This window comes from Gekko japonicus, unplaced genomic scaffold (assembly GCF_001447785.1).
Source record: "Gekko japonicus isolate JY-2015 unplaced genomic scaffold, Gekko_japonicus_V1.1 scaffold1899, whole genome shotgun sequence".
NCBI lineage: Eukaryota > Metazoa > Chordata > Lepidosauria > Squamata > Gekkonidae > Gekko > Gekko japonicus.
Genome location: NW_015176509.1, coordinates 266289 through 279142, shown reverse-complemented (window position 1 = coordinate 279142; position 12854 = coordinate 266289). Strand labels below are relative to the sequence as shown.

At 49.7% G+C, this 12854-nt stretch overlaps 1 protein-coding gene and 1 pseudogene across 1 annotated transcript in view; one reads left to right on the top strand and one right to left on the bottom strand.

Annotated features, from left to right (window-relative positions):
* Positions 1-4058: 4058 nt before the first annotated feature.
* On the bottom strand, positions 4059-4382 carry LOC107123982 (annotated as a pseudogene).
* Positions 4383-8332: 3950 nt separating this feature from the next.
* Positions 8333-12854, top strand: part of TNPO3 (transportin 3) — a 67410-nt gene continuing 62888 nt past the window's right edge. The window contains exons 1-3 of the mRNA XM_015427347.1: positions 8333-8438; positions 9083-9117; positions 11734-11934. Coding sequence (XP_015282833.1) covers positions 8333-8438; positions 9083-9117; positions 11734-11934 — 342 coding nt within the window. The remainder of the gene's footprint in view (positions 8439-9082; positions 9118-11733; positions 11935-12854) is intronic.

Sequence of the window (12854 nt, the reverse complement as noted above, 5' to 3'; positions counted from 1 at the left end):
CGCATGAAATGTCCCCTGTGTGTGTGTGTGTGTGTGTGTGTGTAGGGCGGTATACAATTAAACCAACACAGAGGGTGGGAGGGCTGGGCTCACTCCAGTCCAAAACTGAACAGGGGAATAAATTCTCCCGCTGTTGTTTAAATGCACAGTCTGCCCCATGGGGGGGCCCCACATCCATTGATTAAGGCATCATTTGCCTGCCGATGCAAAAACACCGTCTGGCGGGGGTGTGTGATGGGGGTGTGCACATGGTTTCAAAGCAGCTGCATAGCTTTGCACGGGGCACCGCACTCCCCACTCCGGTGCCAAAGAGGCCTTTTGGGTTGGATAGCATCGTGCTTAAATCAAGCTTTGGAAATGCCTAGTAAGAATCCAGTTACAGCCAGCTAAAGTTGGGGGGGTGGGGTGGGGGGGGTCGTAAAACTGCCTTGCTCTGCTCCAGCTGGAAGCCGTTGGTCTATGGATGGTTCACATGCGCACGTCACGGTCGTCCCGGTGGTGGTAACACCCAGGTGTGACTTACTCCAATGAAACCCGCCATTGCAGCTGTAGCTCAGTGGACAGCATTTCCGTATTTTTCTCCCTTGCTCGTATGTCCCCCCCCCCCCGTATTTCCCCCCCCTTGCTCGTGGCCGGTGGCCGTTCAGAGGTTTGGCTGCCGGTTCCGTGGCGCAAGAGGGGATGTGGGAATCAGGCCCCAACAGTGCTTCCAAGAGAGACCGCGACGAGACTGAGGACTGACCGGCCCAGTGAGCGGAATAGACCTCTGAGACCAACAAAGTTTATTTCTGGGTGCAAACTTTCGTGTGCATGTACACTTCTTACGTGTGCATGCACATGAAAGCTTATAGCCAGAATTAAACTTTGTTGGTCTTAAAGGTGCCCCTGGACCCGAACTTTGTTTTGTTGCTTCAGACCAACACGGTGGCCTGCCTGAAGCATGCAGAATTGACAGCTGAGAGTTTTTTGGGGGGGCCTGTACTTTTTTAAGTGGCAGGTAGAACATAGTGCACCAATGTTCCCTCTGAGCTGTGGAGTCTTGTGAGTAAAAATTCTACGTTGTGAGCTACCGGCATTGAAGGTGTGAGCGAGCGATTTGGCTACTGTATAAATCAGTTTGCTCTGGAGCCCTCCTTCCCGAGCTCAGACAAAAAGGTGTGAGCCGGAGGTATTCCCAGTAGTCACGTATGGCTGCGAGAGTTGGACTATAAGGACTATAAGGAAGGCCGAGCGCCGAAGAATAGATTCTTTTGAACTATGGTGCTGGAGAAGACTCTTTGAGAGTCCCTTGGACTGCAAGGAGATCAAATCAGTCAATCCTAAAAGAAATCAACCCTGACTGTTCCCTGGAAGGCCAGAGAATGAAACTGAAGCTCCCAATGGCCACCCAATGAGAAGGGAGAACTCCCTGGAGAAGAAGACCCTGATGCTGGGAAAGACTGAAGGTCAAAGAAGACGGGGACGGCAAAGGATGAGATGGTTGGACAGTGTCATCGACGCAACGAACATGAAATTGAGCCAACTTCAGAGGACGGCAGAACACAGGAGGGCCTGGCGGGAGCTGGTCCATGGGGTCGCGAAGAGTCGGACTCGACTGTGCGACTGAACAACAACAACAACAGGCTCACACTAACTCAGCTTAGAGGGAACACTGGCGGTGACACTCGGTGGCTCCGGAGCACCGTTCCCGGATGCGGTGCCCGTCCTCTGTTCCAAGCGCTCTTGGTCAGTGGGTGGTTCTCCCCTTATATGGTTTTCTGGTATGTACAGGACGTAATGTCAGGGGTGTGGCCTAATAGGCTAATGAGCTCCTGCTGTTGGGTGCGGCGTATTGTGCTAATGAGTTCCTGCTGGGCTTTTTCTACAAAAAGAGCCCTGACTTTTAAAGGTTCCAGTTCATTGAGTGCAGTAAAGGCAGGCCATCTGGGCATACATTCCATGTCAGAACTAACCCTACAGGCGGGAGAGGGGAAGATGTACAGGATTCAGAGGGGGGGGGGTCCCCCTACGGAGGGGAGCCAATCAGGGAATTACCTGGAGCACGCCTAAACTGACGGGTTCACATTCCCAGCAAAGCATCCCGCGAAAAGGTACCAAGGTCATAGGCCTGAGCTAAAAGATAAGAGGCCTCGAGGAGAAATGAAAGTTAAAATTCCTGCACAAGGAGAAACACATTCAACAGCCTCCTTCTCCCCCCCCCCCCCCCCCCCCTAGCGTAGCTCACAGGAAGCCCTCCAGATGCACCAGGGCTGTCTTAGGTTCAGCCATGGTAAGGGAGACCGTTCCGTGTGCTCGGATAACTCAGGCAATTTAAAAAAGGTTTTAGATGGGTAGCCAATTCAGTGTTCCCTCTAAGCTGAGTTGTTGTGAGCTAGCTCACGGCTTTCTTTAGCCTCAGGCTCACGCACTTTTGTCCTAACTCAGGAAGGGATGGGGCTCCAGAGCCAATTGATTTACACAGCAGCCAAATCGCTCGCTCACAACTTTAACGCCAGTCGCTCACAAAGTAGGATTTTTGCTCACGAGACTCCCACCACTTAGAGGGAGCATTGGTCGCCGTGTTAGTCTTTCTGTAGCGGTAGAAAAGAGCAAGCGTCCAGGAGCACCTTGAAGATCGACAAAAGTTGTGGCAGGGGATGAGATTTCGTGAGTCACTGCTGACTGCTTCAGTAGAAAAGAGCAAAGAGTCCAGGCGCACCTTCAGGTCTAACAAAACTTGTGGCAGGGGAGGAGATTTTGTGAGTCACCGCTCAGTTTCCCGTCTCATTAACAATGCTGATTTCTCCACTCCCGTGACCCCTCTGCATATCTCACCTAAATCCAGTCACGCCTGCTATTGGCATTCGCCTGCTGCTGTCATTCAGCATCTGAAATCTTCCCACTTTCCAATAAACAGGACAGATGGTCTCCCATTCGAGCTGTATCTGAAGATGTGAGCAGTGTGACTCCTGAGAGCTCACACACTGCCGCATATTTTGTTAGTCTTTAAGGTACTACAGGACTGTTGCTCTTTTCCACTTAAAAAGCTTTGTCTTTAATTCCTCTATATTATTGTGTGTGTTTGGGGATGTGGTGCACAGAATGTCTAGTAGTCACGTGATTTGCTTGGTTCTTAAGAAACGTCTTAGTCTGACCCCCCTCATAAGAACCTAAGAGAAGCAATTGTTGGTTCAGGCCAAAGGCCCATCCAGTCCAACACTCTGTGTCACACAGTGGCCAGAAATACCAGGTGCCATCAGGTGGTCCAGCAGTGGGGCCAGGACAGTAGAAGCCCTCCCACTGTTGACCCACCACAAGCACCAAGAATACGGAACATCCCTTGCCCCAACCTGAGAGCTCCTATCTATACCTTGTGGCTAATAGCCACTGATGGACCTCTGCTCCATATTTATTTATTTGATTACATTTATAACCCGCCCGCCCTGTAAGCGGGCTCAGGGCGGCTCACATTGCTTGGCCCAACGTGCCAAGATTCATATAAACATTTAAAACATTTAAAATTGGAGACTCATTATTCTTATCCAGTTTGGTGTAGTGGTTAAGTGTGCGGATTGTAATCTGGGAGAACCGGGTTTGATTCCCCACTTCTCCACTTGCACCTGGATGGATGACCTTGGGCAAGTCATAGTTCTGTCAGAGCTGTTCTTGAAAAAAAGAGCAGTTTCTGTCAAGAGCTCTCTCAGCCCCACCTACCTCTCAGGCACTGCTCCCTCTAAGCTGAGTTAGTGTGAGCTAGCTCACAGTTTTTTAGCCTCCGGCTCACATGTTTTTGTCTTTGCTCAGGAAGGGATGGCTCCAGAGCAAACTGATTTATGCAGTAGTCAAATTGCTCACTCACAGCTTTAATGCCAGTAGCTCACAAAGTAGAATTTCTGCTCACAGGACTCCACAGCTTAGAGGGAGCATTGCTCACAGGGTGCCTGTTGTGGGGAGGGGAAGGGAAAGGAGTTTGTAAGCCGCTCTGAGACACCTTTGGGTGGTGAAGGACCATGGGGTATAAATCCAAACTCTTCTTCTTCTTAAGAGGGAGGGCGTGAGGGAGTGTGGGCCGCCAGCGTTCATAACACCAGTCGGTCTCCTCCTCCTTCCTGAATGACCTGGGCAACGGAGACCGGATTCTGTTGCCTGAGGAAGCACTCCACCTTGCACTCCGTCAGCAACTCGAAATCCCGCCACATTTCCACCGGCTTCATATTGGGGCCGTGGCTCTCTCGCACCGCTTTGGGCTTCTCTCGCAGCTTCTTCCCCAAATTTTCTCGTTCAGCGATCATGCGGGAATATCGTTCCCTAATTGCCTTTCTTCTCTCCTGGGGATGGGGAGAGACGTACATCTTCATCTCCTCTTTGGCAGGCTGGAGCTGCACATCCAGAATCCTTTTCATGCAGTTGATACGATGGTGACGGCCTTCCTCCTGCCCACACTCCTCCCGAAGAACTTTCCCCTCCTGTGCCAGGGCAGAACGACTGCTCTCCGGCCCCGCTGCGCAGCTGTTCGGACTGGGTTTTCCCCCCTCTTAGCATGCCTGAGTTAACTTCTGGCACTTCTGCCACATATGCTTATCTAATTCCCTCTTGAAGCCGTCCATGCTTGTAGCCGCCACCACTTCCTTTTTTTTTTTAACACGTCTTTTTATTTGAAATTTTCATTATTCTTGTGAGATTTAACACTTATTTATATACCTCCCTGCAAGAAGGCATATAGTAACATCCTTTAACACATGTTGTATCAAATAAATCGATTTTTCACATTAACATTTATTCCATTTAACATCCAATAATAATTTAAACAATTCATAGTATTTAAATAAAAGTGAATACAGTTGAACAATGCATTTACGCTTCTATCCTTTCCCTTGTTCTTCATACTCGCTAGCCTACTACACATCAATATTTATTTTCCTTAACTTTAACCATTTGTATATATCTCCCCATTTCTCCCAGTAATCCTCTTCCAATTTCTGTTTAAGTTCCATGTTAATTTTATCCATTTCTGCTATTTCCAGTACCTTGTTCTTTATTTCTTTTATTGAGGGTAACATATTAGATTTTCATTTTTTTGCAATCAGTATCCTTACCGCTGTTATTATTTGTATTATTATATGTCTATGTTTTTTTGTTATTCCATCTGGAATCATATTTAGTAAATATATCTCTGGTGATAATGCTAAATTTATTTTTAAATTTTTATTTAAAATGTTTTGCAATTTTTTCCATAATTTTTGAACCTTTTTGCAATTCCACCAAATATGCATAAATGTACCTGTATTTTTCTTGCATCTCCACTTCCTGTTGCAGTGAATTCCAGGGTTTAATCACTCTTTGGGTAAAGAAGGACTTCCTTTTATCCGTTCTAACCCAACTGCTCAGCGATTTCATGGAGTGCCCACGAGTTCTTGTATTGTGAGAAAGGGAGAAAAAGACTTTTTTCTCTCCCTGCTCTATCCCATCCATAATCTTATAAACCTCGATCACATCACCCCTCAGCCGTCGTTTCTCCAAGCTAAAGAGCCCCAAAGTCTTATCAGTCTATCAAAGTCAGTATTGTCCACTCAGACGGGCAGCTGCCCTCCAGGGTCTCGGGCAGAGAATTGTCCTTTCCACCAACTGCTGCCTGGTCCTTTTTTACTGGAGATAACCAGGATTGAACTTGGGACCTTCTGCATGCCAGGCAGGTACTCTGTTACTGAACACCCAAAGCTGCCTTATACTGAACCAGACCACTGGTCTATCAAGGTCAGTATTGTCTGCTCTCCGGGGTCTCGGGCAAAAGTCTTTCACATCACCTGTGAACCGATCCTTTTAACTGGAGATGCCGGGGACTGAACCTGGGACCTTCTGCATGCCAAGCAGAGGCTCTGCCACTGAGCCACAGCCCCTCTTGACAGCTCTCCAGGGTCTCAGGCAGAGGTCTTTCCCATCACCTCTGAACCGGTCCTTTTACCTAGAGATGCCGGGGATTGAACCTGGGACCTTCAGCATGCCGAGCAGAGGCTCTGCCACTGAGCCACACTAAACGTGAACGTGGTGCCATGAGCTGCAGAGCGAGAATGGCTGGTGTAGAGGATGATAGAATCATTGACTCGTAGAGTTGGAAGGGACCTCCAGGGTCATCTAGTCCAACCCCCACTTTATATGCGGGAAATGCACAACTACATCCCCCTCCACACTCCCAGTGACCCCTGCTCCCCGACTAGAAGGTGACCAAAAACGTCCAGGATCTCCAGCCAGACTGGCCTGAAAAACTGCTTCCCGACCCCAGAGTGGCAATCGGCATTTCCCTGGGCGTGTAAGAAAGGGCCATGAGGACTAAGCCCTGAGGCAACCCTTCCTGCTCTTCCTCTCGCGATGTGCTCCCCATCCCGTCACACAGAAATTGCTCTAAGAAACCATTTTAATTCCACCTGCGGTTGAGCAGCAGTGGCAGCCATTCTACTGGGGAGGGGGGGAGGCAGTCAGTGGCAAAGGATTGCAGGCACACCCTTTTTTAAGACAAAAATGTGTGAGCCGGAGGCTAAAAAACGGTGAGCTAGTTCACACTCACTCAGCTTAGAGGGAACTGCCTGGGAAGTCGGTGGGGCTGAGAGAGCTCTGAGAGAACTGCCCTCGAGAGAACAGCTCTGACAGAACTATGGCTTGCCCAAGGTCATCCAGCAGCTGCAAGTGGAGGAGCGGGGATCAGACCTGGTTCTCCCAGACTGGAGTCCGCACACTTAACCACTGCACCAAATTATTAAATTTAATATGCAGCGTCTCACCACCAAGCGGTTTCAAGGTGGCTAACAGCAACTAAAATATTAACAGACACGGATTAAAAACATGACGCAAATGAAGAAGAAGAGGAGGAGGAGACTGGATTTATACCTCACCCTTCACTACCCAAAGGAGTCTCAGAGCCGCTTACAATCTCCTTTCCCTTCCCCTCCCCACAACAGACACCCTGTGACGTAAGAGAGCTCTTTTGAGGACTACTCTTGAAAGAACAGCTCGGAGAGAACTTGTGACTGACCCAAGGTCACACCAGAAGCTGCATATGGAGGAGTGGGGAATCAAACCCGGTTCTCTCACATTAGAGTTTGCGCTCCTAACAAAACACTAGCTAAAACTAAAAGGCAGTCGTTATAGAAGAGAAGAAGAGATTGGATTTATATCCCGCCTTTCACTCTAAGCTGTGAAGTCTGGTGAGCAAAAATTCTGCGCCGTGAGCGGGCGATTTGGCTACTGCATGAATTAGTTTGCTCTGGAGCCCTCCTTCCTGAGCCAAGACAAAAATGTGTGAGCCGGAGGCTAAAAAACGGTGAGCTAGTTCACACTCACTCAGCTTAGAGGGAACTGCCTGGGAAGTCGGTGGGGCTGAGAGAGCTCTGAGAGAACTGCCCTCGAGAGAACAGCTCTGACAGAACTATGGCTTGCCCAAGGTCATCCAGCAGCTGCAAGTGGAGGAGTGGAGAATCAGACCTGGTTCTCCCAGATTAGAGTCCGCACACTTAACCAATACACCAAACTGGCTCAACAGACTGCTGGTCAGGGATCCCCCCAACCAATTTTCCCTCTAAGCTGTGGAGTCTTGTGAGCAAAAATTCTACTTTGTGAACTTACTGGCATTAAAGTTGTGAGTGAACTATTTGGCTACTGCATAAATCAGTTTACTCTGGAGCCATCCCTTCCTGAACTAAGACAAAAATGTGTGAGCCGGAGGCTAAAAAAACTGAGCTAGCTCACACTCACTCAGCTTAGAGGGAACACTGCCCCCAACCCCAGGTGGTCCCCTGGGCCTGGGCTGCTGGGCTTTCCCCCTGCCGCCATTCCCCCTCCCCTCCTTCGCTTGTCAAACGGGCTGTGGGAATTGGGTTTCGAGGCCTTTTCATTTGAGAACTCATCAATATTTCAGCCCCGCTCCTGCAAAACCTTCAGACTCGTTCGGCCTTGTCGACTTCCCGGAGCGATTCCCACCCCGGCTTAGCTTTCCGGATCTGACAAGGCGGGCTAGCCCAGGCCTTCTAGGTGGCGATGAAAGGCAGGACGCGGCGGTGAAAAGTCCTGTCAAGTCGCAGCCAACCTATGGTAACCCCCCGTAGGGTTTTCAAGGCGAGAGACGCTCAGAGGTGGTCTGTCATTGCCTGCCTCCGCGCAGCAACCCGGGACTCTCTTGGTGGTCTCCCATCCGGGGTCGATCCGGCTCAGCTTCCGAGAAGATCTGGCGAGATTGGGCTGTCCTGGACAAACGTTACCCGCAGGATTTTGAATTAACCTGTTTGCAAAACGGTCGGGGTGCAGATCCGGGAAGACCAGTGCAGCTCCAGTGCGCGGGAGCTGGAGCACAAGTCCTAGAAGGATGGGGCCTGGTGTTGGATGGCAGACGCCCGAGCGCCCGGCCGATGCTCGCTTTGCCAGTTCTGAGCTGGGCCAGCTCTTTGCTTCGAAGACGTCCGTTCCCCGGTGTAGATTTCCCCCAAGCGTCTCCTCCCGTAGGTGTAGGGGCAGCGTGGGACCAAGCGCCTCTTTGCTTCACATCAGCGGCAATGAGAACATGGTCTTCTAGGACGCCTTGGCCTTGCCTCAAAAGCACACGCCAGCCAGCCGTATGTTACTGCAGCTTGGTGTCCCTTTGGCCAAGGAAAAACACAGCGCAGCGGCCATTGGGGTGTGTCGGAATGAGGTCTTTATTTTATTAATAATCCGCTCTCCCCAAAACTACCTCAGAGTTGGTGACAGCAATGTATAGATAATACAGTTGAAAACCTCCCAAAACACAACATACAATGAATCAGAATCAATAACTACAATAAAATCTATAAAAGTCAATACAATAATTACAATAAAATCAATAAAAGTCAATATAATGACTACAATAAAATCAATAAAAATCAATACAATAACTACAATAAAATCTATAAAAATCAATACAATAAAATCGATAGAAATCAATGCAATAAAAATCAATAAATACAATAAAATCAATAAGTATTTCTCCCCAAGATTTGGGAGGCTGACCGGGTGTGTGTGTGTAGGTGTTCAGAGTTGTCTTTCCCGGTTGTGTTTCTTTCTTCCTATGGCCCCCATGTCCTCTTCCCCCTCCCTGCAGTGTGGGACAGTGGTGTGGCTGACAAAAGTGAAACGGTAATTGTAATCTGGATTGGTTGAATTTATTGTCCTACTGATGGGTTTTGTTTTTTATTTGCTTTTAACTATACATTAGTTGTAATTTTAGATGTTTTATGATGACCATAAGGAGCTGCGGCGGCTCAAGTGGTTAAGACGCTGAACTGCAGGCTGTGGAAGGTCAGTAGTTCAGCAGTTCGAGACCCGGATGCCGCAAGACGGAGTGAGCTCCCGTCTCTAGTTCCAGCTCCTGCCAACCTGGCAGTTCAAAAGCAAGAAATTGCAAGTAGATAAATAGATACCCCTTTGGTGCGAAGGTAGCAGCGTTCCGTGCGCCTTGGTGTTTAGTCATGCCGGCCACATGACCACGGAAACGTCTTCGGACAGCGCTGGCTCTTCGGCTTTGAAACGGAGATGAGCACCGCAACCCTAGAGTCGGATTCGACTGGCTTTCGAGCAAGGGAACCTTTACCTTTATGATGACCATAAATCGCCCAGAGCCTGTTTGCAGGGTGGGCGATTAAGAAGACATAATAATAATCATAGATACGCGGCTAATAATAATCTTTGATACGTGGCTGGTAGGTGAGCAGAGAGGGAGAGCTGAGTTGGAAGGAGCAAGCGAGGGGGCGGTGTTTATGGGGGGGCGGTGTGTGTGGGGGTATTTAGGGTAACCATTTCTCTATGGCTGGTGCAACCCGTAAGCGGCTCTGTCTGAACTGGCGTTCCCTCGGCCTCTAGTGTGACTGGGTGGAGCAAATGCAAATGAAGAGGTGGGGGTCATTCAGATAAGGCCCAGGCTTGATTTTCAAGGTTTAGCCCCCTCCACCACCACCCAGTGACATCCCTGAGTTGCATCCCTTTGCTTTTCTGAAGAACTGTGCCTGCACAGGAAAGCGTGTGCCGGAATGAAACCTTAGTGCTCTTAAAAGTGCCGCTGGACACGGCTACCCACCTGTCTATATGTTTGAACCTTACCTTCCATTCCAACCAGTGTTCTCTCTAAGCTGAGTCAGTGTGAGCCAGCTCACAGTTTTTTAGCCTCCGGCTCACACGTTTTTGTCTCCGCTCAGGGAGGAGGGCTTCAGAGCAAACCGATTGATGCAGTAGCCAAATCACCTGTTCACAACTTTAATGCCAGTAGCTCACAGAGTAGAATTTTTGCTCACAGGACTCCACAGCTTAGAGGGAGCGTTGATTCCAGTGTATTTGATAAAGTGTGCGTGCGCGCAAAAGCTCATACCTTGAAAAAAACACGTTGTCGGTCTTAAAGGTGCTCCTGGACGCTAAATTTGTTCTACCCTTTTCCCCACGTCAGTGCATAGTTGCCGTTTCTAGTTACGGGCAAGGGTGGAGGATTGGGGTGTAGGCAAAGCCGTCTCACCACTTTCCTTGTTTCCTGATGGCCCAGGACCCACTGAAGGGGGATCCCGCGGGGTCTGTGCAGTTTGAACAGGGACTCTGCGAGTTCCCTTCAGCAGGGCTTTTTTTGTAGAAAAAGCCCAGCAGGAACTCATTAGCATAATAGGCCATACCCAACAGCAGGAACTAATTAGCATATCAGGCCACACCCCTGACAGCACAGCTCATTCGCATACTAGGCCACACCCCCGCGTTACCAGAAGTGTGCTCATCCAGCCACACCCACCTTTTGCTTCTTATTCTGTTTACCAGGGCTTTTTTTGTAGCAGGAACTCCTTTGCATGTTAGGCCACACACCCCTAATGTAGCCAATCCTAATGAGTTTCTGCTGTTGGGTGTGGCCTATTATGCTAATGAAGTTCCTGCTGGGCGTGGCCAACTCGGGGGCCAGCCGGAACTCCATTCCTGTGCGTTCCTGCCCAGAAATAGCCCTGCCCTTCAGGTACAGATGCCCCTTTCCCCCACCCTGGCTGAAAGAGTCCCTTCCAGAAGCAAGATCAGAAAACCCGGAATCTCTGCCGTCTTGAAGACTAGGCTCTTGCTTTTGAATAAGACCAGTCACGTCTTGCGTTCCTATGACAGTTACAAGCATGAGAAAGTATGGCAGAATTTGGGGTTCAGTGAGCCTTTCTGTCTTTCTATGCTATGTAGGTTTTGCTATAACCGACTTTGGTTCCTTGGTTCAGAAGTCCCACAAGTCCCTCTGTCGCTTTCAGCCTAGGCATAAAAACTAAAGCCTTGCACGATAGATGTACCTTTGCCTGAATTCACATTCCACGGCCTTCCGAGGGCCAGGCCTCGAAGCCTAAACGTATCCGTTTAGGTCTTTTTGATATCGGCCTGCCGAGGGCCAGGCCTCGAAGCCTAAACGTATCCGTTTAGGTCTTTTTGATATCGCAGTTCATAAAATACATTTAGTGCAGAATGGGGGGGGGGAACCCCGGAATAAACAGAAAGGTTGAACTCGAATTTAGTGCAGAATGGGGAAAACACCCTGGATTAAAAAGGAGGGTGGATTCGATTTTAGTGCAGAACTGCTTGAAGGACACCGTGTGGTAAAAACGTGGATTAAAAAGAGAAGGCAGAATGGGCCGCGGTAAAGTCCAGTCGGAAAGTGCTCTGGAAGTAACTGTCTTCGTCTCCCTTGCCGCTGTCTCGCTCGAAGCCTTGCCCTGACGCTTTCGTTTCCCGTTGCCCCCCTCCCCCCGCCAGGTTCACGCATGGGAGGTTTCCGATCAGCTGCTGCAGATCCGGCAGGACGTGGAGTCCTGCTACTTCGCGGCCCAAACCATGAAGATGAAAATCCAGACCTCATTTTACGAGCTCCCGACGGACTCTCACGTCGCTCTGCGGGACTCTCTGCTCTCTCACATCCAGAACTTGAAAGACATGTCCCCCGTCATCGTCACCCAGGTAAGTGGCCGGGCTGGCGGGCATTGGGAGGAGAGGACTCAGCAAATGACTGTTGACTGGGGGACCTGAGTGGGGTGCTCTCCTCAGAGGTGGGTGATCTCCAAGTACTGGGGCGGGGGTCCGGGGCCGTTGCATTCACGTCCTGCTTCTGGGCTTTCCGGGAGCCATCTACCTGCTCCTGGATCTGGGCCTTTTGTTGGAGAAACAAGAGGCGGCGGTAACCAAGGATGCCTTTCACCAGCTCCAGCCCTGCTCGGGCAGAAAAGATCTTGCCACTGTGGTAACATCTAAGTTTGACTACTGCAATGCACTCTATGTGGGGCTGCCCTTGAAGACTGTCTGGAAGTGACTGTTGGCACAGAATACTGCAGCCAGAGCATTGCACGGACCACGTCACTCCAGTCTTGTTCCATCTACACTGGCTTCCAGTTTGCTTCTGGGCTCAATTCAAGGTGCTGGTATTGACCCAGTATGGCCTGGGACATACCTCCCCTCTTGTGAACCTACTTGTACGCTCCACTCGTAGTCGGGGGCTATGCTTTGGTGGCCCCACCATCTGAACCTAGGTGGCAGCTGGAGAAAGGGCATCAAAACCTTAGTACTCCCTCCCCAGGGAGATGTTCCTGTCCCCCTCTATTAGTGTCTTTTGCCAGCACGTGAAGATGGTACCTGGCTCTCCTTCGGGTCTTGTTTTATGTGTTTTTAACTGAATTCTTTTATAATGTTAACCAGGGGTCATTTCGTAGGAAAAGAGGTGCAGGAGCTCATTAGCATAACTCATTAGCATAACTTATTTGCATATGCCACACCCCTTGACCTCACCGGAAGTGCGTCAGAAGACAACACCCACTGCTCAAGCTCCACTGGACTGTTTTGGATTGCTAGCTATTGGGGGGGGGGAATGCGTAGATCTGTCCTTG